At 35.1% G+C, this 26,525-nt stretch overlaps 1 protein-coding gene across 1 annotated transcript in view; it reads right to left on the reverse strand.

The window, feature by feature from the left end:
- Nucleotides 1–24,889, reverse strand: part of LOC142321909 (leukotriene A-4 hydrolase) — an 81,107-nt gene extending 56,218 nt beyond the window's left edge. The window contains exons 1-3 of the mRNA XM_075360419.1: nt 24,270–24,889; nt 7,557–7,672; nt 7,281–7,414 (exon numbers count right to left, since the gene is read on the reverse strand). Of these exons, the coding sequence (XP_075216534.1) occupies nt 7,281–7,414; nt 7,557–7,672; nt 24,270–24,321 (302 nt within the window). The 5' untranslated portion in view covers nt 24,322–24,889. The remainder of the gene's footprint in view (nt 1–7,280; nt 7,415–7,556; nt 7,673–24,269) is intronic.
- Nucleotides 24,890–26,525: the final 1,636 nt, after the last annotated feature.

The following is a 26,525-nucleotide window of genomic DNA, read 5'->3' on the forward strand; positions in this document are numbered from 1 at the left end:
GTAATTTTGTTGTTTCTTTGCGAATAAATAAATAAACAGAAAAATACTACTATTGTGAAAATATAAGACTGTGATTAATAAGAAAAAATGAATTAAAACTGTTAAATCAATAAATAACACTGTAATTTTGGACTGGAGAATATTAATTACTTATTTCAGTTTATGCAAAATAAATCATAACCTTTAATTAAATAAAAATATTACTGGAAAACTAATTAATAATCAATATATAAAATAACCACTTGGTTCTACTGTATTTGATAAAGAATTGAAGTAGTTAAAAGATAATATTTGTCATAAGACTAATATCCATAAAGAAGGATAATAATTTAAAAAGTTAAAAGGATTATATACAGGGCATTTTTGTAGATGTAAAACAACTTCATAAAAATGTTTACAATTGTAGCAAACTGAGAAATGTTTAGAATGGTTAATGGGAATTGCTTTATTTTTGTGCTCCTGCAAATTATTAAATCTGGATAGTTAATATTATGAAGAATTAATTATGCATTGGCATGACCACGGTGCTTTTCTAAACACAGTAGTATTGTTGCCTTGGTGATATGTTTCTTCATTTTTAATTTATAAAAAAAGATTTGAATGGAAAATTTTGAAATTGACCCAATTATATATTTGTTACCTTTTATATTATAATCATTTGAATAAGAAGATAGAATAATATTATTAAATTGATAACATAAATTAAATGGTATTGCAATTATAAATTTTCATTCATTTATTTTATCTACTACTATAAATTATATCTATATTTCAGAAATAATTAATTACTTCATGATTATTTATTTTTGTTTATTCTTCTATTTATTCTACTGAATTAATTTACCTCATTTTTAATAAAATTTTCAATATTAATAGTTACAATTTAAAAGGAATAGTAGATAAATGGAGAGGAAATGTGAATTAAATTAGGAGTCATTCTTGTAATTTGTGGTAACTGTAATTATTATTTAGCTACAATCCTACTAATCTCATCCTTTTATTTTTTATGAGCCTCCAACAATAGCAAACTAAGTCTTGACTGCTATCTTAGTTAACTCCTGTTGTTTTTCCTTTGAATACTACCCTGGCAGGAATGATATAGTGAAAAAAATTTAAGTTTAGTTGAGGTGCTATTCACCAATGGTGAAATATTGGATGCAGAGGTCCTGGATCGAATACCTGGCTATAGATTTGTATAATCCAATAGATGATGTAGAAAGGGATGATTAGCTGAGTTTCAGAATTGATGCCTATTTTAATAAAGACACTGGAGAGTCTAAATGATAAATGTAACAAAATTAAAATACTAGAGTAGGAATTTTTGGAAGTCACTAATGAAACTTAAAAAATTATAAAGATAAAAAGATATGGAAATATCTGGTGGGGAGGTCAGAGCTGCTGAGGATGTATGGGAAAAGAAAAAGAAAGAATTGCTTTTATAATTAAATAACTCTAATCGGAGACTAACAAATAAGCTGGCAAGTCAGGTTATCAGTGTAACAAACAGAACTCCCTATAACAATTGAAGCTTCATTAGAAAAAACCTTATTTAAAAAAAGTTTAATGATGTGTATTTCAGCTATTCTAATAAAACAGCTGTAAAGAGACTAGTAATGAAACTATTGAGGATGATAAAGGGCAAAATGAGTTTATCATGTTAGGTGAGGGATGATCATTTACACAGAAGACTGCAACAAATAGAAGCATTATGCCAGAAATAAAGGATAGTGTTAATTGAAATTTTTTCTTATAGTCAGGGGCGGTAGGTTTAGGAAAACGTTACATCATACTCCTTTTTCTGCTCTACAAAAATTGGAACTGTGATGCTGAATGCCTCTATTGAGGCAGTGATTGAGTGTGCTTTGGGTTGAGATTTAAATCAGCTGACTAGAGGGGATTTTACTGTCTTGATTGAAGGTACAAATATATAACAAATAAAGAATACTGTTCGACATTTTTTTGCCAGGCTGAAACATACCAAATGTCTTGGAACTATACTGCAAAGGTATCATGTGTTTGAGGATAGCATTATAAATAAAAAAATTAAAGTGATTAATAGTCAAATTAGAAAGCTGGTTTCTCAGTTCGAAAATTTGAGTCTGTCTGAACTCAAAATACAGATAAAATCACATTTCATGTGATTTTCAGTTCAGAGGGAAGGCAAACTAACAGGAAGATGGATGCTACACTTAGATGCAAGTGGCGAATGTGATGGAATGTTTTTTGCCATAGATGAGACATTTTCGTCAAGAGGTAGATTTTAATGTATTCGCTTTCATCAGGAATAAGCGAGTTTCCTTTTTTTGGGTTTGATGATGAGGCTGATCTTCAGATTTCATCTGTGTACCAGAGTGTTCAAAAGTTTGTGATTATGAACAGTATGAAATATTTAAACTGTTCAGATAAGAAATCAAACTAATAAGTAGTGACAATTATTTGTTTTCAGCTGTATTCTCTTGTTATACGTAGGGCACTGAACTAAGGGCATAATTTTGATCCTAGATCCTTAAGCTGGTATTGGCACTGCAAAACATAGGTATCTCTCTGGTGTCTGTGACAAGCTGAGTGATTTTGAATTATTCCTTCAGGGTATCTTGTTAAATATTGGTATAATTTTTTTTTCAGGGTGAAAAATGCTTTTGCCTTATCACCTGCATGATGTATTGTAAAAAAAAAATAAATGTTCAAAATTTACAATTAAAAACTAAAACTCAGCAATGTAAAAATAATCTTAAAATGAAAAAACCTGTGGTGTATGCTAAAATCGAAATAAAAACAAAAAGATAAATTACACTGTGTATCTCAATCAGAGTATTATTGATTACTGGTTTGCTTGGCATTTCTTCTGCCACTACCTCATTTGATCATCCTAAAGCATACAAACAAATGTCTGTGCCACAAATGGCTACTGTGCCTCGAACAGTTTAGTGACCAGTATTCTAAATAGCCCCTACAGCATACCTAACAGCGTGAGTGGACTAAGCGTGGTGCCATAAACCACCGGCTTATGCGTCTCAGCTGTTCACTTGTCATATATTTCCTAAAATGGGTAGGCGCACCCCGTCAACTACTAAAAATATATACATGACATCCATAAATTAAAATTAATTTCATAGAGACAGCAATTAGCTGCCACGCCTAGGTTGCTGAATGTCAACAAGTACCTGTCCACCATATTAAAGCACTTGAAGCCTTAATTGACTAGTGGTCAACCATATATATCTCTAGGTTAGCTTCCCACAGCAGTGTGGTAGTAGTCTTTTCCCTTAGGTAAACTACTGATGTCAGTTGAACAGAGCAACTGCATCAAGGAACTCCCACACAGTCCGACAATGCAGCTCTCATCACATTGACTCGCTGCTTGTGAGTGGTCAATTTTCCCCATGATATTTAAGTTCCAGGGTGGCCTGGTCTCTGGCCCCCCCAAGAGCAGGGCAGTCAAACACCAGATGTTCATTTGACTGGACCTCCCCACAGATGCACGTTCATCAGCTGCCAGGGGGAACCGAAACAAATATTAGCATGTTATGTGGCTCCACTATCACTGACCCTTTCTGTATGTACCTAAGGGCTAAAAATTACCATCACAGTTATCATTATTTACCTCAATCAAAAGGGTGCCACTCCTAAGCTTTTTTATTGATTTTGGTGAGCCACAAGATGTCACTATTATTTGTTTATTAAAAAGGGGGAAGCCTTAGAGAAAAATTTCCCTCTTCCTTGCATTTCAAATAAGAAATCTTACATTAGATACCTTAAAATCAGTCTCTTTATTGTTTGATACATCTTTGGTTAACAACATCGATGGAATTCATTTCAAACCTCCATTTTTGTTGGTTTTTTCAAGTGGACCAACAACCACCAAAAGATTTCTACTACGGACTGCCACATTACTAGGGACTGTTCCTATGAGTATTGGGATATAACAGACCACTCCATCAGAGCGCATCTGTTCTGGAGCTAGAGCTAAATAAAGGGTCCGCCACAGGAAACGGACTTTTCACAAATTAACGACACTCCACTATTTTAAGGTTAAAAAATAATTTATTCTCAGAAATAAGTTTCTGAGAATATGCAGTTTGACTTACCTATGTACGAAAAATAATATCGTTAAGATTGTGTCCATTTTCACGCTGACAAATGTGGAGACGCTCTCTGAAGTTAGCCTCCACTCTCTCCAATAGATGACGATCGATCTGAGCGATGTTCTGCTCTATCGCTTGTCGCAGTTCGGCCAATGTACGAGATTTGGTTTCATACACCAAAGACTTTAAATACCCCCACAAGAAAAAATCACACATCAAAAGGTTTGGTGAGCGAGGGGGCCAATGCAGATCACCGAATCTGGAGATAACGCGATTAGGGAACATTTGTCTAACAGCAGCCATCGACACTCGGGCAGTATAGGCCGTAGCTCCATCCTGTTGAAAATAAACATCTGGCAGATTGATTCGTCGTCGTCTCAGCTCAGTTTTCAAGAATGTTTTCACCATATTTACGTAACGATCAGCTGTTACGGTTAGCGTTCCCGTTTCCTCAAAAAAGTAGGGCCCCACGATACCAAATTTCCCGACGCGGCACCACACCGTAAGTTTGGGGCTGTGTATTGGTAATTCATGTAAAGTGCGTGGATTTTCACAGGCCCAGTATCGGAAGTTTTGACGATTCACAACACCATTGAGATGAAAATGAGCCTCGTCGCTCATTATCAAAATCGCATTGGGCTCATCTTCCAAAATTTGGAGCATCGCTTCAGCAAAAGCTGCACGTTGTGGGTAGTCGCCCTCTGTTAACTTGTGCACAACTGACATTTTATAAGGGTGAAAACCTAAATCTCGGTGTAGAATTCGCCGCACTGAACTATTGGATATTCGTAGTGCTGCAGAATGCCTACAAACTGAACATCTTGGACTAGTTAAAACAGCCTGTCTTACACGTTCCACGTTCTCCAGAGTTCGAACTGTGCGACGTGGTCCCGGTGGTTGCCTTTTCATTAGACTACCTCCACTACGAAGGGCATTAACCCATCGAAAAATGGTGTTCCGGCACGGTATATCTCCATGCCGAGGAACGTTTTAACCTTCGACGAAAGAGACGTTGAACTTCAGTAACTGATTCGCCGCTCCGCACAAAACTGTCATACAGGAAAACGGATGCTCTACATTCCAAAGAGACATGATGGGCAACTAAACAATGAACAAGCATAAACTGCAATGTCAGACGAGTGACGCGCCGGCCTTGGCTCCCCTCTCCAACTCCTACCGGATGCGTAATACCAACTTAAAAAACATCCATTTCCCGTGGCGGACTCTTTACAACTGGGTTCGTCCAGGTGCCCATAGGACATTGTTCAAGACTCACTGTGTACAGACATCCACCCATTGGCACAGCAGTTTAATGAACATTGGTTTAACGCAACAAATATCTTCATTTTAAATAAATTAAAAGGCTTTAAGATTGTGGATTTTTACATGCATAATTTAGGTTGTTGAGGTGGGTCACGTTTAGTAAAGGACAATAAAGACTTTAAAGTTAGAACTGACTCCTTTAGATTTAATGAGGATTTTTGTCTTAATAGTAAACCATTTTTGTTTTGAGTAGTAAGAAAACTTTTTTATTTATGTAGCAGTAGATTTCAATATTCATTTACTGAGAAATAAGAGTCGTGAAACTAAAATCATAGCTTTAATGATATTAATGATTTTATGATAAAATCTAAGGATCCTACAAGAATAACAACAAACAGTGCATTTTGTACTGATAATATTTTAACAAATTTTTTTGGTAGGACACATATTTGTCATATCTGTTTACAATGTAGATTTAGGTTTTTCTGATCATAATTCCCTTTTTATAGTTCTGCCAGAAAAAAAAGGAAGAAAAACGTTAAAGACCAATACTTATAATAAAAACAATTTATAGGGAGAATTCTTTAAAATGTTTTTAGCTTGTTTAACTATTCTTGATGTGCCCTGTGTGAATGTGATGTTTAATGATATTTAACAGCTTTTAACTCTTTCCTGCAAGAATATTTATTAAAAAAGAATGTAGCAAAACTAATAATTGGATAACCAATGATATAAGGGTCTCTGCCAAAATTAAATGGATCCTTCATATAGAGAGTAGATTTAACAGATCCCCTCTCCATCACTTTTTGATCCATGTAAAAAAAATTTTCAATGAAATTGTAAGGGCAGCTAAAAGAATGGTAAATGATAAATTCATTAAGTCAGCTGAAAATAAATCAAAAGCAACAAGGAAAGTTGTTAATAATGAACGATGTCTTAATAAAAAGACATACTCAGATTAACCTGACTTGAGAAATTATAAAAAAATTATAAACCCGATGATAGCTGTGGCTGAGGCTTTACCTGCGTTAAAAACTGGTTTACTACTAATGAGGTCCTTACAAAGTCCAAGACCAAGATTATTCATTTTAAATTACGGAAGCCAGGCCTTCATTGAGTGAATATGGTTTTACTCTGGCTGAATCATATAGTTTTCTGGGAATGCAGGTTGTCAAAAAATTGAATTGGGGTGTGAATATTTCCCAGAGCATCTCATGGGATTCAAGATTTATTTTGTATTATGCCTACGTTCAGTCAACTCTATTTTATGAAATTATTTTATAGGGGAGTTTGGCAGAAAGACTGAGAGTTTTTAAGGCTCAGAAAAAGATTATTTGTATAATTTGTAAAAGAACTTCCAATCATTCATGCAGGCAGATTCATTCATTCATGCAGTCTATTCTCACCCTTAAAAGTGCTTACACTTTCTAGCTTATACATCTTGAAATTATTAATATATATTTACAATAATATTGAATTGGAAAACGGATTTATTTTAAACTCCCAAAACATCATTTACCCTTTTATGAGAAAATTCCTAAGTGTAGAGAGATTAGATTTTATAATGAACTGTCCGAAAGGATGAAAAATCTTGGCCCAAAAGTGTTCAAACAGAATACTTGTAACTTGCTCATAAAAGGTGCATATTATTCAGCAGATGAATTTCTGAATGACACAGCTGTGGGGCAATCATTATTAAATGTAACTATTGTTTTATATACTTTTGTGCATGTTTATTTGTTATATTTCTTGTACTGTTTTTTTTTTTTTTTTTTTTGTATTTTGTACTTATTTATTGACTACTAACATGACAATACACCAACTATGTTATATTTTATTATTAAAAAAAACTTATATTTAATAAAAAAATTATGCAACGCTTATTAAGTATTAAATAAATGCCATACAGGCTATTGTAAACAAACTACTTACTCTTCATTATCAGGAAGTTTTATAGCTAACTTGGTGCCAAATATTTTATCAGGATCACTGAATGTAAATTCCAAATTGTTACCACTTCTAAGATCAATAACACTGTTTATTTTTAAATCCTCAGTATCTAACAACTAAAACAAAGAAATGCCAAATCATTATTACGTTATAAATCAAATATAAAAAGAGAGAGTTTTCACTTTTAATTAATGCATTTGGATTATAAAGAAAATGTTACAAAAAATATAACAAAACTTTCTTTATAAGAAAACTTACCAATTCTGTAGCATTGTCTTCAACTTTTTTTACTTCTAATTCAACAAATCCAGCAAGAATTTTTTTATTGAAATCAACATTTAAGGAAAGGTGAATACATTTAACAACAGCCTCATCTGAAAAAAAGAGAATATTATAAAAATACATCTATTTAGTGATCACATTAGATATTCCTTCTTGTATAAGAAACTGCTAGCAAAGATAATTCAATCACCTAACACTGTTTACATTCACTGAATGAAATTCACTAATTTGAAAAAATGTCAGATCTAACATGCAGTGCATGTTGTAAATATAAATTATAAATCCCTGTGACATAAAATAACTACAGACTATTATATTAGTAGTAAAATAATACAATATACTACATAAACAGTAACAATTCAAATTACACACACTCTTTACTTACATGCACTCTTAATATGTCTGCCTAATTAAAAAATGTTCAGAACTAACATTCATTCAAGCCTTGCTGCTGAATGCTATTGCATTCAGAAGCCAATATGGAAACAAGTACCAAATATTAGTAAGTAGAAAATAAGATAAGTAAATCTGCTATGAAATTATGAAAGTGTAAAAAATTAACAGTAGTTTCAATGACATTAATCATTTTGGGGTATTCCATTTAAATTCAAAAAATTTTATTGCTGATTTTGATGATAACTACTCACCTTGTAGTGGCCAAAAAATATTTTTTTACATTTTTAAAATGTCTTTTTCTTGAGTCATAGACTATTTTCTTACTTGGCTACATGTAAAAACAGCCAATTTCACCACTTTTTCCTTGAGCTGTAGCATTCTTATTTTACAAAATACACAAGTCATAAAACGGCTTTCTGGAAAGAGGAAAAATGAAACTTCATCTTAGTGTACTTCATTTCATTTTGTTACATAACCAAATCGTGTAATGTTTACTGAAATTACGTTTACTAAATGTTATTTCATATTTTGGGCCAAAAATAAATAATGAAGAACTTAAAGTAATGCGCCTCTTTTTTTTACCTTTTACCTCTGAGGTACTAGCAATACTTATTAAAAAAATTGCACAGTTACCGAGTATCTTTAAGAAAAAAAAGACCGCAAATTCGTAAGATTTTGAAAATGTCTCATGTTTGGGGCCCAAAAACCATATGTGGGATAGGTGGCAAAAATCTGAAACTTTTACAGCAGTAACTACTTTATGTACTTTGAAACCGTATAGAATTTATTTTGTTACTTAAAGGGGATGACGAAAAATGAACCCATCAAAACCGCTAAAAAGACCGTTCCTTCTCACTGTTAACAACGTAACAGTATGTAACGTAATTAACAGTATGTATTTTTTCAGGTAATACTGTAGGCCTACTATACAAAACACTTTGATATGTCAATAATGAGAGAGCTTATATCCTAGATAGTTTATTACTTAAAGAGTGACTCATAACTCATACACAACTCATTTTTAAACACGAACGTTAATAGGCATGAAATGACATAAATGTTTGCGTAATCATGAATAATTGCGTAACTGGTGGTTTGTTATCAAAAAGTGTAAGATTTATTCATTACTTACATTAGCAGTAGTACAATACGGTAAAAGTAAATTGAACTTGTTAAATTTACCTAAAATACGTTCAAACGTTTTTGAATTGTTTATAATTTTGTAATTATTATTTATCATTCTGTAACTGACTATTTATTCATTTTCAATTTATTCATTCTAATGAGTTTAGTTGTGTAAGTTTTATAATCTGAAAAAATACATATCATTATTTTTGGATAAGTTATTTACGGTTAGAAAGAACGGTGTTATTTGCGGTTTTGTTGGCTTCATTACTCATCAAGGCCTTTGAATAACAAAATATTTTATGCGGTTTTAAATGATAGAAACTTACTGCTGTAAAAATTTCAGATTTTTGCTACCTGTCTCACATGAGGTTTTTGGGCACCAAAAATGAGAAATTTTCGAAACCTTAAGATTTGGTGACCATTTTTTTTTTTTTAATGAATGACACTCGGTAACAGTCCAATTTTTATTTCCAAGTACTACAAGTACCTAAGAGTTAAAAGGTAAAAAACAGACCTGTTACCCTAAGCCATTTATTATTTATTTTGGGCTCCAAATTTGAAAAAGAAAATTAAATGTAATAACAGTAAACATTACAAGATTTTTTTCTTTTGTTTGTGGGCGAAAAACGCCTGGGCGTTATCATCACCCTAATAAAAGGGTAAAATAACTCCAAAATAATAAAACTTATAAGGTGTAAAATTAATATTAATCATATAATAAAAATTTATTAAAACAAGAGTCAAGAAGGTAAAATAAAACTCAAAACTAGTAGCGTAGACGAAGTCTTTAAAATATAAAAGTTAAAATAATCGATAAAGAAACTATATAAAACTTACCTAATTCCGATGGGTTATGCAAAAGGCTCCCTTCTCGGATAATAAAATTAAAGACAAAGAACCAAAAAAATCAAAATTGAAAGTAAAGATTAAAAATTATCAACAATTCTTCTAGCATAAAAATATATATGATAACATTAAATTTTTAGAAGTAACCTGGTACTACGCAAAAACAGAAACATCCGGTCCAAAATTTCGTTATTATTGTACAAGATATCACGGATGTTTCTAGGTAGATTAAACTTACGACGCAACGTCGCATAACAATATGCAGTCCACGAGAATCTAGTGCACAGTCATGCGGCAGTTGCATCGGGTGCATAGGGGTGGGACTTCTCCTGACATTAGGTATTCGTGTGTGATCCTCGTATGTCCTATTCGTAACCGGCAGAGGACCACTTCCTCACGACGAGATTTTTAGCAAGAAGAACCCCATGGCAACACTGAATCTTTAATCCGTGGGAGTTTATTATCGACGGTAGTCGCCCATTCACTTTGCCATTTTGCTCTCAGCGATTGTTTTACACGATTAATAAAATCAAAGGTAGTAACTCGGGTGGTGAAAGGAGATTGAATACACACTTCTATGGCAGCATAATCTGCTCTTTCGTTACCTAGAATCCCTACGTGGCTAGGGACCCAGCAAAAACTTACTTCTGTGTTGCGATTACCTAACTCAGCGATTGTATCGTAAATTTCAATGACGACAGGATGTTTGGAATAAAAGTTTTCTAACGCCTGGAAAACACTACACGAGTCGCTGCAAATAAGAATGTTTCTATATTTAGGGTTAACGATATTTAGAGCCCTATTTATAGCGAGTAGTTCAGCGGTGAACACACTCGTAATACCGGGTAGGCCAAACATATAAGTCCTTTCATTGACAACAAAAGCACAACCAACGGTACCGTCTTGTTTCGACCCATAAGTGTATATGACCGCGTATGGGTTCGTCTTGGTGAGAATATACTGAAACATTTGCCGGAAAACAGTAGGTGGTGTTGATTGTTTAGCGTATGTTGTAGTAAAATGTAAAATTTAAAAAGGTTTATTGTCCACGGAGGATATGAGCACGAACCTGATGAAAAGAACGAGGAAGTGTCAACATTTATATGCTGCAGCAGACGTCGGGTACAGACACCCACAGGCACAGTACAGCGTGGACGGTCCTCATACTTCCTTAAATTAGGATTCCTAAGAACTGGGTCAAAAGCGGGGTGATTCGGCTGTCCTTTCAGACGGGCAAAATAAGATAACAAAAGCTGGTCTCGTCTATCCCAAAGTGATAGCTCGCCACAGTCTATACAAGTAAGCTTGCGATAGGGCTTGATCTAAACGCACCTGTGGCAAGCCGAAGAAAAGTATGATGTACACCGTCCAGTATTTTAAGCACGGTTTGACGAGCTGATGAGTAGGCGACACAACCATAATCAAAACGGGAATGAACAAGGGAATAGTAAAAACGTAACATACATGACCGATCGGCTCCGCAATTGTTGTTACTAAGGACCTGCATCATATCTAAAAGTTTGGAGCATTTTGTCCTCAATTCCTTTATATGTTTGACCCAAGTAAGACGGCTATCAAAAAGCAAACCTAGAAACTTGGCGTAAGGAGAGACAGCAATAAGCTCTCCGTTCAGAAAAACCTGCGGAATAGAAGAGTTCTGTAGCCGAGAAAAGACTACACATTTCGATTTTCCGGATGAAAATGTGAAACCAGTAGTTCTGGACCAAACCTCAAGGCGAAATAGTGTTCTGTAGCAGTCGCTCTGCAGTGGGCGTTGAACGGCTCGCAATGTAAATAACAAAATCGTCAACGAATAGAGAACAAGAGACAGGAGCCTGTATACAATTGGTAATGTTGTTTATGGCTACAGAAAACAAGGTGGCACTTAATACACTACCTTGAGGTACTCCATTTTCCGAGACGACAGTCTGAAAGTGAATCGTCTACACGAACACGAAACGTTCGGTGATTTAAGAATCCCCGGATAAAAGCACATATTGCCCTTGATTCCCCATCTCTTGAGAGTGTTAAGAATACCACGTCGCCAGGCTGTGTCGTACGCTTTTTTTATATCGAAGAAGATAGCAACGAGGTGTTGGCGGTTCAGGAAGGCGTTTTGTATGGCTGTTTCCACTGACACTAAATGGTCAATGGAAGATCGTCCTTGTCAGAAACCACACTGTTCCGAAGAAAGAAAGCCATGTTTCTCCAAGTACCATGTAAGCCTGCGGTTTACCATTCTCTCCATTATTTTACACAACATGCTTGTTAAAGAAATAGGGCGTCAGTTCTAGGAATCGGTTTTGTCTTTACCAGGCTTTAGCACTGGTATAATAAATGCCTCTGACCAGCTGGGCGGAAAGACTTGTTCGGAGAATAAACCATTGTAAATATCCAAAAGATGTTGTAGTGCAGAGTTAGGAAGGTGTGAAAGCATACAAAGGCGAACGTTGTCTGGTCCAAGGGAAGTGTCACGTGAGTTCTTAAGTGCGTGCAACAATTCTTTAAATAGAAATGGAGTGTTCAATTCACCAACTGAATTACCAATGTTTAACGCCAATATTTCCATCTGTGCTTTGTACCTCTGAAAGTCGTTACTATATGATGAAGTGAGAGACACCGAGGGGAAAGATTTTGCGAAAGTATTTGCTACAGCCGAAGATGATGAAAGGAGTTCTCCTTCATCGATGAGACCGAGAATAGATTGCCTTGGCGATCCGAAAATTGCATGGATTTTTTTCCACACAGTAGACGTGGGTGTAGTACGTGAGATGGTGTTCACATATTTCGTCCATGAATTTCTCTTAGCGTTCAAGAGGACCCGACGGCATACCGCTCTAGCCCTGCGGTACAAATTTAGATGTTCAGTTGTAGGTCTATTATTAAATTTGCGTAGTGCCCGCAGTCGATTCTTAATAGCACATTTGCAATCATCGTTCCACCATGGAACGGAAGGACGTTTAGGATTACCCGATGTTTGTGGGATATATCTGCTGGCAGTTTCAAGTATCATGGACGTAACAAAGGAACATTGCTCAAGGATGTTCGCATCGTCGTCATATTTTGATTGGAAGGCTTTATGATATCTATCCCAATCTGCCCTTTCAACAATCCACTCTGTGGCCTTCTTTTAATCTAGTGGTCCACACCGAAACCAATAATAATTAGTTTGTGATCACTGTCGTGAAAGTCATCACAAACAGACCAATCAAGATGAGGTAGTAAATTCGGTGAGCATATGGAGAGATCGATGTTAGACATAGTACCAGATGATAAAGACATGAATGTGTGATATCCATTATTCAGCAAACAAAGGTCTAAGCCTTGTCTCATACTATGTACTACATTCCCTCGAGTGGAGCAGAAGGTCGAGCCCCAGGAAACATGGTGGGCATTGAAGTCTCCTACTATTAACGATTGAGATTGTATTTGTGTGAGGAGGTTCGAGATATCCAGAGCACTGAACTCAGTGTTCGGTGAGAGATACAGATTACAGATATGTAACTTGAAACGGATAGAGATCTTTACTGCAACAACAGGAACGAGAGTGGTCAGTTGAATCCTTGTAGCCGATACCTCATCCTTCATGAAAATAGCCATTCCACCACTCTCTCTACCGTCTACTATACAGTCGTATCTCTCACAGAAGTATCCTCTGAGTGCTATTGGATCATATTGTAGAAGATGAGTTTCCTGGAAACACATGATTATCGGATCATGTGCGTGCAACAGTACTCCAATATCCTCAATGCGGGACCGTAGATCTTTAACATTCCACTGAATAATGTTCATAAGGAAAAAATAAAAACCCCAAAAAAGTAAATAATAATAAATATACCCTCGTCTATGAATCATGAGACCTTGCCATTGGTGAGGGGGCTTGAGTGCTCAGAGATACAGAGTAGCTGGACCGAAGGTGCAACCATATCGGAGAGGTATCTGTTGAGAGCCAGACTAAGGAATGATTCCTGAAAGAGGGCAGCAGCTCTTTTAGTAGTTGTTAGGGGCGTGAGTCACAATGACTTAAACGGCCATATCAACATCACTCAGTCCTCTGAGTACTGCGCAGCTGAAAGCAATGGAAAACTACAGCTGTTTTTTTTCCAAGAAAATGTGGCTCTCTGCATTTTCATATAGCAATGATGGAGGCGCCTTCCTTGGTAAAATATTCCGGAGGTAAACTAGTCCCCCGTTCGGATCTCCGGGTGGGGACTACTAAGGAAGGGGTCACAAGAAAATTAAAAAATAACATTCTACGAGTCGGAGCGCGGAATGTTAGAAGCTTAAAAAAAGTTGGTAGGCTAGAAAATTTAATAAGGGAAATGGATATGATAAATGTGGATGTAGTAGGAATTAGTGAGGTTCGGTGGGAAGAGGAAGGCGACTTTTGGTCAGGTGATTTTAAAGTAATTAACTCAGCTTCAAATAATGGGCAGGCAGGAGTAGGTTTCATAATGAACAAGAAGATAGGGAAGAGAGTACAGTATTTCAAAACGCATAGATATAGCATCATTGTAATAAGGATAAAATCAAAACCTAAACCGACAACGATTGTTAACGTCTATATGTCTACAAGCGCCCATGATGATGATGAGGTAGAGTGTGTATACGAAGAGCTTGATGAAGCAATTAAACACGTAAAAGGAGATGAAAATTTAATAATAGTTGGAGATTGGAATGCAAGCATTGGAAAAGGCAAGGAAGGAAATATAGTGGGTGAATACGGGCTGGGCAAAACCAATGAAAGAGGGGACCGACTTATAGAGTTTTGCACGAAGTATAATTTAGTAATTGCCAACACCCAATTTAAAAATCATAATAGAAGAATATACACTTGGAAAAAGCCAGGCGATACTGCAAGGTATCAGATAGATTATATCATGGTTAAGCAAAGATTTAGAAATCAACTCGTGACTGCAAAACTTACCCTGGAGCAGACATTGATAGCGACCATAATTTGGTGATAATGAAATGTAGATTGGGGTTTAAAAACCTGAAGAAAAGGTGTCAGATGAGTCGGTGGAATTTAGAGAAGCTTGAGGAAGAGGAGGTAAAGAAGATTTTTTAGGAGGACATCGCAAGAGGTCTGAGTAAAAAAGATAAGGTAGAAAATGTAGAAGAAGAATGGGAGAATGTTAAAAAGGAAATTCTTAAATCAGCAGAAGCAACCTTAGGCGGAATAAAGAGAACTGGTGGAAAACCTTGGGTTTCAAACGATATATTGCAGCTGATGGATGAACGTAGAAAATATAAGAATGCTAGGGATGAAGAAAGTAAAAGGAACTATCGGCAATTAAGAAATGCTATAAACAGGAAGTGCAAACTGGCGAAAGAAGAATGGATTAAAGAAAAGTGTTCAGAAGTGGAAAGAGAAATGAACATTGGTAAAATAGACGGAGCATACAGGAAAGTTAAGGAAAATTTTGGGGTACATAAATTAAAATCTAATAATGTGTTAAACAAAGATGGTACACCAATATATAATACGAAAGGTAAAGTCGATAGATGGGTGGAATATATTGAAGAGTTATACGAAGGAAATGAATTACAAAATGGTGTTATAGAGGAAGTTGAGGAGGATGAAATGGGAGAAACAATACTGAGATCTGAATTTAAGAGAGCATTAAAAGATTTAAATGGCAGAAAGGCTCCTGGAACAGACGGAATACCTGTAGAATTACTGTGCAGTGCAGGTGAGGAAGCAATTGGTAGATTATACAAACTGGTGTGTAATATTTATGAAAAAGGGGAATTTTCATCAGACTTCAAAAAAAGTGTTATAGTCATGATACCAAAGAAAGCAGGGGCAGATAAATGTGAAGAATACAGAACAATTAGTTTAACTAGTCATGCATCAAAAATCTTAACTAGAATTCTATACAGAAGAATTGAGAGGAGAGTGGAGGAAGTGTTAGGAGAAGACAAATTTGGTTTCAGGAAAACTATAGGGACAAGGGAAGCAATTTTAGGCCTCAGAGTAATAGTAGAAGGAAGATTAAAGAAAAACAAACCAACATACTTGGCGTTTATAGACCTAGAAAAGGCATTCGATAACGTAGACTGGAATAAAATGTTCAGCATTTTAAAAAAATTAGGGTTCAAATACAGAGATAGAAGAACAATTGCTAACATGTACAGGAACCAAACAGCAACGGTAATTATTGAAGAACATAAGAAAGGGAGTCCGACAAGGATGTTCCCTATCTCTGTTACTTTTTAATCTTTACATGGAACTAGCAGTTAATGATGTTAAAGAACAATTTAGATTCGGAGTAACAGTACAAGGTGAAAAGATAAAGATGCTACGATTTGCTGATGATATAGTAATTCTAGCCGAGAGTAAAAAGGATTTAGAAGAAACAATGAACGGCATAGATGAACTCCTACGCAAGAACTATCGCATGAAAATAAACAAGAACAAAACAAAAGTAGTGAAATGTAGTAGAAATAACAAAGATGGACCACTGAATGTGAAAATAGGAGGAGAAAAGATTATGGAGGTAGAAGAATTTTGTTATTTGGGAAGTAGAATTAGTAAAGATGGACGAAGCAGGAGCGATATAAAGTGCCGAATAGCACAAGCTAAACGAGCCTTCAGTAAGAAATATAATTTGTTTACATCAAAAATTAATTTAAATGTCAGGAAAAGATTTTTGAAAGTGTATGTTTGGAGTGTCGCTTTATATGGAAGTGAAACTTGAACAATCGGAGTATCTGAGAAGAAAAGATTAGAAGCTTTTGAAATGTGGTGCTATAGGAGAATGTTAAAAATCAGATGGGTGGATAAAGTGACAAATGAAGAGGTATTGCGGCAAATAGATGAAGAAAGAAGCATTTGGAAAAATATAGTTAAAAGAAGGGACAGACTTATAGGCTACATACTAAGGCATCCTGGAATAGTCGCTTTAATATTGGAAGGACAGGTAGAAGGAAAAAATTATGTAGGCAGGCCACGTTTGGAATATGTAAAACAAATTGTTAGGAATGTAGGATGTAGAGGGTATACTGAAATGAAACGACTAGCACTAGATAGGGAATCTTGGAGAGCTGCATCAAACCAGTCAAATGACTGAAGACAAAAAAAAAATAGAAATATACTTAGGAAACCATATAAAATTTAGTTGTATGTGATTCTGTTTTTCTTTTTCGTGTTCTTTAATTTAGATAACTCCGACGCCTTTGGGTCGGGAGGTTCTTCAACCATATACTCCAGTACATGGGGTGATGGTGGAGGAGACTTACGAGAATGGGATGTTGCTATTGACATCCCTGAGGGGGTGGTTATGTTGGTTCCCTTTGTGGGGAGCTTGTTAGTTGGCATACTGCCAGCTGTGGTAGCCTCTTCCCTTACCGGTAGTACTTTGGCAACAGGAACTTTCGTATGGACCACACTGTTGGATTCATTTACTGCGACGTAGGACTTTTTATTCATCTTAGTCAGCTCTGTAATAGTGGCTGTAAGCGAAGTAACTTGATCAGAAAGCATCTGAACGAGTTTCTTATGTTCATTGCAGGATCCGCACTGCTGATTATGAACATTTGAAGGAGTTTTCATTGACGCAGCGGTGGCGAAAGACACATCTGGTTTTACGAGGTTCCGTGAGTTAACTATTTTCCTAAATTCTCTGCGTGCAGCCGGGAAAGATAGTTTCGGCTCAGTACAGATCTTGAGAATTGCCTTTACTTCCTTCAAGGTTGGGCAATCTCGGGAGCGGGTTCGCATATTTTTCACTTTCATCGCATTTAGTGTCATTATGACCTTCGGTAGCACATCGAGCGCAGATCTCCGTCCTCGAGCAAGATGTTGCAGTGTGACCGTACCTTTGGCATCTGAATGCCGTGGGTTGGGTATGAATGGGCGTACCCAAACGGAGAGGTAACCCACTTTAATCTTCTCTGGTTGAATAGGAAGACTGAACGTCAGTATAAGAGACGGTGTCGGTTCTTCTGTTCCGTTCTGCCGTTTCATTATTCGTTTCACTTCTGCAACACCTTGAGTACGAAGTTCATCATCAATTTCACTTAAATGCATTTCCAGAAGGTCACGACAAAAAATTACCCCTCAGCTGGTATTTCGGGTCTTGTGGCATGTCGTACTTATATTTATGCCGCCCATATTGGTGAGACGTAATAGGGAGCGACTCTGCTCATCGTTAAATGTTTCAACTACAATTGTTCCATCACGTAATTTCTTAATGTTCCTAGGATAACCAATACATCCTGTGACGCATTTGTTAATCAGGAAAGGTGAGACCTTTTGAAGGGAGCCACCTTTCTGATTATTTCGGATAACAACAAAGCGAATATTTTTACACCTGACACCATCTTCGTCCACTGTAGCAAAATTATTCTCGTCAGACGAAGCTGACCGAGGCCTTTTCACTAGACTGAAGTTGGTGGTTTTTTCAGATGGACACCAACCATCATAGAATTTGGTGTAGGAACTGAAATTTTGGTCCCACGAGAACCGGCGATATAATAGGCTACTCCAGCAGAGCGCACGCGTACTGGAGCTAGAGCTAAATACAACTGGGTTTGCTCTGGTGCCCAGAGGACATCGTTCGAGACTCACTACGTAGAGCCAATCACCCATCGGCACGATAGTTCCCACCTTAGGTTACGGTTGCACCACCGAGTGTAAATGAAAGAAAAAATAGTGTTGTATGTTGTTGTGTAGTCGATTAAATGTATATGTTGTAATTCGTGTAGTGTTCTTGGTGTAGTATACGTGTATAGTGAAAAGAATTCTGCAGCTAAGTGTGTAGTGGGAAGAAAAGCTGCAGAGACTAAGCCCGTGGGGACGCCAACCCCCAAAGTCTTAAAGAATACGACTCCCCGTCGAGGAATTACAAGATTTGGTTATGTAACAAACTGAATTTTGAGTACATTATGATGAAGTTCCATCTTTATTGTTTCCAAAAAGATTGTTTTTTACAATCTATAATGTAAAATATAAATGCTGCAGCTCATGGAAAAATTACGAAAATGGCTTTTTTTTACCTGTTGGCGAGTTAGAAAATAATCTGGTATTACTCAAGAAAAAACGTTTATAAATATAAAAAAATATTTTTTGGCCACTACAAGGTGAGTTACTTATATACCAAACATCATCAAAATCAAAAATAGTGATCATTTGTTGAATTAAAATGGAATACCCCTTAAAAAAAAAAAAACACAAATCATTTATCTAAAATTATAAAATATGAGTATGTTGATGTTCTTGGAAGGTATTACATTTGAATATGGCTAAAAGGAAAAATCTATCACATCAATAGTGGATAGCAAGTAATCCATTCACTGTGAAATCTTCTTTCCTATATTAATCAAGCTTATTATGGATTCTCAGAACACACTGCTAAGACTGGTTTGAGGAGTGAGAGTAAATTATTTTAGTGCTTAAAGCAGTATTTGTCAGGAGGAAATCATTATCACTATACAATCACAATGAGTTGGGTGCTTTTCGGTTGAACATTCAAACCAAAATTTATTGATACCTTTTCTTCCTATGAACAGATTTTCTATTTAAAGTTATAAAAAATTAATTAGAAGGGCTGAAAGTCACCTGAATTTTGGTGGGTTCTGTACACTGGTTAACAGTAATACTCATACATTAATATCACTTAAGTTATCAGGAATCCAACCTACATTTTCTCTAATACACTAACATTTAAACACCTCTAAGTAATCTCTAAGGATGTATATGACATTAATATGTGTTTAATTTGTTACTGTTAAACAGTGTAAGGCTAGTTTAAAGGATTAAGAGAGTAATCAAGATATGACAAAATAGTAGTTTGTTTGAATGAAAATTTTTTAAATTAAGAGGGTAGGTTGTACTATCAGATAAATTTAAGATTTAAGGTACTTTTTTACTGATGGACTGAAAACAGTGGCCACTATAGCTATTCATTACAATAAAATATTTACATATGTTCTTGGTCAGATGGGCAAACAATGATAAACACAGCCCTCCACCAATCTAAAAGAAAATGGTAAAATGCAGTCAGTTCATGAATTTTGGAGACTGTAATTTCCACACCTTGTCACTTAGTAAGTACTTGAAGGGGAAACTGTCTTATGAGAAAAAAATAATAAGTCATTCTGGGAAAAATACTGTTCAGAATTGGGTCAAATTAAGACTTATCTAAAAGAAACAATAACGATCATTGACTTGTTTTATATGTACAGTTAGCTGAAACTAACAACAGTATATAAAAAATCTACAAGCAACTCACAATTTTTTTAATTTATATTGGGTACAATTATCTACCTTCCTTAGCTTCGTCATAATTAAATCATATGTTGACGCGTTTCAGATATACCCATTTTCAAAACTGACAGTACTGGTCAGTTGTCAGTGGACTTCATCCACATTCACTTCACCCACTAAACAAGTGGACTTCATCCCGACTTTGTAAGGCTTTATATAGCGTTGGGCCACGCCTCTTTCTCCATTCAAATCATATATATTATCTGGCTAGTCTTTTTTCCTGCAAGACATTTAGCAGCAGAATTAAAAAGAGAATCTATTAGAAAAAAATTAAACAATGAAAACAAAATAAATACAGAAGAAAACAAGATAGCAGAAAAAGTAAAAAAGACAATAAAAAAAGTTACAAGACAATGATGCTTTAATAGTGGATAAACGGAATGCAATAGTTCTATAATTAAGAGGATTGGATAAAAAAAATTTTTGATAAATTGGCGTCGGAGTTATCTAAATTAAAGAACACGAAAAAGAAAAACAGAATCACATACAACTAAATTTTATATGGTTTCCTAAGTATATTTCTATTTTTTTTTTGTCTTCAGTCATTTGACTGGTTTGATAACCAGTCATTTGACTGATTTGACTGGTTAAATGCGACGCAACATATATTGGGTAACGGGAAGAAATTTAAAAATTCACTACTGAAAATGGAGGACTCTATGAAACTAATTCACAACTAGGTAAAAGGAAGATTGAATATTTTGGAAAATTTAAAATTTTTAAATTAAAAAAAAGTGGTGAAAAAATGATCATAAATGAACAGATTAATAATAATGCGGTTGTTTTATTTAGGCAACTTAGTTTGCTCAGAACAGAAAATAGATAATTACAAAATAAATAGACAAAGTTTAACAGATAGGTAAATGAATAGGAAGAAAGACTAGCCAGATAATACATATGATTTGAGTGGGAAAAGAGGTGTGTCCTAATGCTATATAAAGCCTAACAAAGTACTCGTAGTAGAGGTGCCTGTCCCCAGCCAGCACATGCGAACCCCTCCAGAAAGGGGAACGCATTGCTTGAAAGGGGAACACTAGGGTCCCTGGAAGGCGTATTTACTGTTAGGTTAAAAGGCGCTAGCACCGAAAGGACTGAAGGGGAATCACGCCAGGGGTACAAAGCTCACATGTGCCCAGTCTCCCATGATCAGCCCCAGTCAATTATTTCTCACTGGTCTAAAGGACCAGAACGCTAATAACAACCCCGTCCATAAATACAACATAAAAATCTATAACCTCCATTAAATAAATGACCCGCCTGATAAACGAAAGACAAAGCAGCAAGAGACATTTGTCCAGGCTCTGCAATTAGTAAGGAGATAATAAACTATCTCTCTCTATTTCAGTGTATGTTTGTATAATAATATTACTACTTAAGTTTAAAAATTGAAAAACAAACATATAAAGTAGCATATCTTTCGGTAAAGATGACAAGCTATTATATTAAAAGGTGATAATGATTTAAGATTTATTTTTTGATTAAAAATTACTCATTTATGAATTAATTGTTATTTAATTAAGTTTATCTGGTATTCAATTTTTTAACATGTTACCAGCATAGTAGGTACCTTATTATTGTTTTTTTCTAAGTCTAATTGATGTTATAATGCTGTGCTTATTGGTAAGTTTTTCAATGCTGGAGAAACCTAAAACCCATATTTAACCCTATTACATATTATAAACCCATTTTTAAGAACAGACAATTTCAGACTTAATGCCTTGGGTCAGTGACACTGTATCCCAACATAACCTAAAAAAAACATATTTTTAATCATAACTTCAATACCAGTAAAACAATGTTTATTTTATTTATACCAAATTACTGGTCATTCAAACGGCTCTCAAATGTGGTGTCACAAGCTACATCATCTCATTAAAAAAAAAGTGTGTTCAACCCTTGAAAATTTAGAAAACATTAGGGAAAAAATTTAGAGTTGGTAATTAAAAAAATAATTTTTACAGTTTTAATCCACAGATTATGATTATTTCAAATTGTTTAACAAGTTATATGGCATAATTTTAAGTTATTTTTCTTGGACTGAAATTTAAAAAAGGTACTACCCCAAATGGTTTTTCACACCTACTAAGCTGTTTTTTTAGGGTGAGTGGATTTTAGTTTTCTTTTCACCAAAATTCATTATTTTTCAGGTTGTCAACTAATGTAATCAAAAGTTACCATTGCCAATTACGATTTTTGAATTGGGGTAGGTGTAGGAAGAGGGTGGGTAATAATTTAAAAAATGTTCCCCCTGAGAATGGTATACATGCCTGCAAACAGAAATATAATGGGACTAATATCTGTTTAATAATAAATATGGTAACTTTTCAACTGATCACCCTTTTAAAATATACAAAAAAAATTTCATGAGAAAACAAATTTTAGTATCATGTTTAGAACTAAGGATTATAAAGAAGTTCTTTAAAATATATGTGAACAATGTAGAACTTTATGGTGAATTATTGGGAAGAGGGTAAACAGAAAGGAAAAGAATACAGATCTATTAAGTGTAGTTTCACAGGAAACTGTTGAAAATTATATTGGTTGATAAAGTTCAAAAGTTGAAGTTGAGAAGGAGAGAAAAGAAATTTGTGGAAGTATCTTGTACATAGATCAACTAAGGTGGTAAAGTATAAATATTATGACATGTAGGTTTAGTTAATTTGATAATACAGGGATGTAAAGAATATAAAAAAATGTAGAAGACAAAGACTTGAAGTACAGAATAGAAGAACAGAAGTATTTGAATATTTAATAATAATTAAGGAAGTTAAAAAATTAGCACTGAGCAGAAAGAAATTAAGAACAGTACCACACCAGCTAAATAACTTATATCACAAAAATAAGTAATATAAGTGAACTTAAAAGTACTATTTCAGCAATACAAATTTAAAGAAATTTAGCACTTAATTAAGTGGAAGAATGAGAAAAGCAAGATAAATGATGTTGATATGCATTGTAAATAATTGACCATTCTACTGTATAAGGAATTATTATTAAAATCAATGAAAATAATTTTCTCCGAGGTTGGGTTTAACTGCTAAAAACTGTTCTTAAAGCATAATTTGTATGTTCATATAGTTTAAAATAATAAGTTTAAAAAAAAATCATGACCCACTTCTAAATAATTGGAAACATGCTTCAGTAGGATCTTTTCAAGACTGTGATGCAATCTATAGTTTAATTATGTTATAGGTGCCCAATCTGAGATTGTGGCCAATTGAGGAAGAGACTGAATCATAGTCTGGAAAATCTTGAAACATATACAATAGAAGACCTCCAGAAACCCCATACAAACACAAATTCTACAAAAAAAAAAGCAATGGAAGATTTTAGAAATTCCAATTTCGGCAACAAAACAAACTGCTTTCAGTACTTGATGAAATTTAACATAACTCTAAGTCTTATTGTTAATAAACATCTCTTAAACTTATTACAAGGGTACTTTAAAGAAGTTTTAAGAATAAAAATATTTAGGTATGCAGCACTTATTTTCTGTTTATAACTTTCATATCCTTTAACTGACAATTGTTAAAGGTCATAAATGCTTAATTTTAAATTCGTCATTAACAACATTCACTGACAAACATCAAAATTAGATGGCAGTAATATATTAAAAAATAAGCAATCAGCTTTCTAAATAATTAGAAATAGAAATATATTTCCTGATGATATATTTGAAAGTGAAATATATTCTGGAAATATTTACACATATTTAAAAAGCAATGTTTTTAAAAGTTCTTTTTCTTTTGTGGCTTAAATGTTAATAAAGAAACTGACACAATGAGATAAATAAGGTAAGGTTGTGTGCACTTAACTTACAGTAATATGAGTTAATAACAGAGAGCAAGTAAGGATTAAACTGTAGAAAGCAAAACTTGATAATAAAAGAAATGAAAATGATAAATTATGTACGATATCATAATGCAAAGCAAGGCATGACCCTCAAAAGATAACCTGGGAGAAAATATAATTTAGATTTTATTAAGTGATTAAATTAATCTTGCAATATAATAAAAAGTTTACTTAAAACAATAAAAGTAAAAAATTACCTGGATTAGAGAAGGAGTTCGGATCCGAAGAACTGAACTTATTTTCAGTCATTTTAACAAAATAATACCGAATTACAGTTAAATTTAATTTAATTTTGAGAATATGGCATTATTAGTTTATTAAAGAAACTTTCTTAAAATCGCATACAATTTAAGCACTAAAGGCAAACTGAAATAAAACTTAACTTTTAACTGTAACCAAATAATTTATAGCTTAAAGTTATCTAACGCATGCAACCGAAGTATTATATTAGTACAAACTACAAGTTCCACATAGCAACATGAACAGCTGCTTACAGCCACGTGATCATACGAACAACGTTAACTACTACGCACGTTTGTTTACGTGAGGCGAATTCTATCAGACTGAAATTATCAGCTGTTTTATCAAATAGTACTTCACTGATTAATTTTAGGTATGTCTAATGCATACTTGTAATACATTTAGAGTCGTCTGAGGAAGATTAGAAACATGCCTAAATAAATATTAAGGAAAACAAACTTCTTTCGAGGGTTATCAGTATTGTTTACTGATATCTATATAACTGGGTAGGAAACCTCTATACTAGAATTGGTAAAATTGAAACATAAACTAGGGCCGCAAAATGAATGGTAGAACCGGTAAAACTAAATAAAATGAAACGGCGCATGCGCAGAGGTAAGTAAGAGTAGGGATAAACTTGAGTAAAATAAACATCCATACCGTCACGATTATAGTCGCGCAAGCGTACAATGGTTTTATTTAGTTCCCAGCATCTCATTCTGCAGCGCTAAAGTATCATAAATATTGAACACTTTCTTTTTCGTGTTTAGCCTCCGGTAATTACCATTCAGCTAATACTTAAGAGGGTGATATGTATGAGTGTAAATGAAGTGTAGTCTTGTACAGTACCAGTTCGACCATTACTGAGATGTGTGGCTAATTGAAACCCAACCACCAAAGAACACCGGTAACCACGATCTAGTATTCTATTTTTTTTGTCTGGTTTGTTGCAGGTCTCCAAGATTCCCTATCTAGTGCTAGTCGTTTCATTTCAGTATACCCTCTACATCCTACATCCCTAACAATTTGTTTTACATATTCCAAACGTGGCCTGCCTACATAATTTTTTCCTTCTACCTGTCCTTCCAATATTAAAGCGACTATTCCGGGATGCCTTAGTATGTGGCCTATAAGTCTGTCCCTTCTTTTAACTATATTTTTCCAAATGCTTCTTTCTTCATCTATTTGCCGCAATACCTCTTCATTTGTGAAGAGGATTTCTATCGTTAAGACTGATATATAAAAATCAAAACCTGGATGGCCGGAGTTGGGTTAACTATGGTTCCAGATAAGACGGAGATTGCTGTGATTACAACAACCGAGTGAAGACAAACATTGAAGTTGGTGCATGAGGGCCAAAGGATAATTTCAAAGATTGCGATAAAATATTTTGAAATATGGGTGGACGCCAGGATGCGTTTCGGCATCCACGTCTTGGAGGTCTGCTCGAAGGCTGAAAAGGTTTGCGGCTGGTTGCCAGATTACTGCTGAACTGTGGGGGACCAGCAGAGGAGGAGGCTGCTGTCTGGAGTAATATACTCCACGTTACTTTACGGTGCCGAGATATGGGGAGGGGTCACTAGATACGGCGTATACAGGGATGCTCTCGAATCAATACACAGCTGCCTCCGTATTGCAGCTGCATATTGCATGGTTTCTCGAGAGGCAGTCGAAGTATTGGCGGGAATACTACCTGTCGATCTGGAGATCACTCGCAAGAAGAAGATTATAGAGCAACGGGTGTCAACACCTGCGGAAAAAAGGAGAGTGGCTAGCTCAATTATGGAAGAAATGAGGAGAGAATGGCAGATGCAGTGGGACACTGGTAATAGAGGCTGATGGACACACTGCATAATTGGGGACCTGAGAAGTTGGTGTTAGAGGACCCATGGCTCACTGAATTACTGTCTCACACAGTTTCTAGCGGGCCAGGAAGGTTCAGAGAATACCTTTTGAGGTATAAGCTAGATCTCTCCGCTAGTTGTCTGGTGTGGGTAGACAAGAAAGAGACAGCATATCGCGTCTTTTTTATCTGTTCCCGATTTGAGGATGCGAGGAGGGAAATATTGGACACCATAGATTGAAGGAAAATATTCCTTCCAGAGGAATTGCAGCAGATCATGATCGAAAGCGAAGAAAACTGGATGACTTTAGCAAGGTTTGCTAGGAAGATCATGGGGGAGCTGTACGTCTGGGAGGAATCTTGCAGGGGT

Source organism: Lycorma delicatula, chromosome 3 (genome assembly GCF_047948215.1).
Source record: "Lycorma delicatula isolate Av1 chromosome 3, ASM4794821v1, whole genome shotgun sequence".
NCBI lineage: Eukaryota > Metazoa > Arthropoda > Insecta > Hemiptera > Fulgoridae > Lycorma > Lycorma delicatula.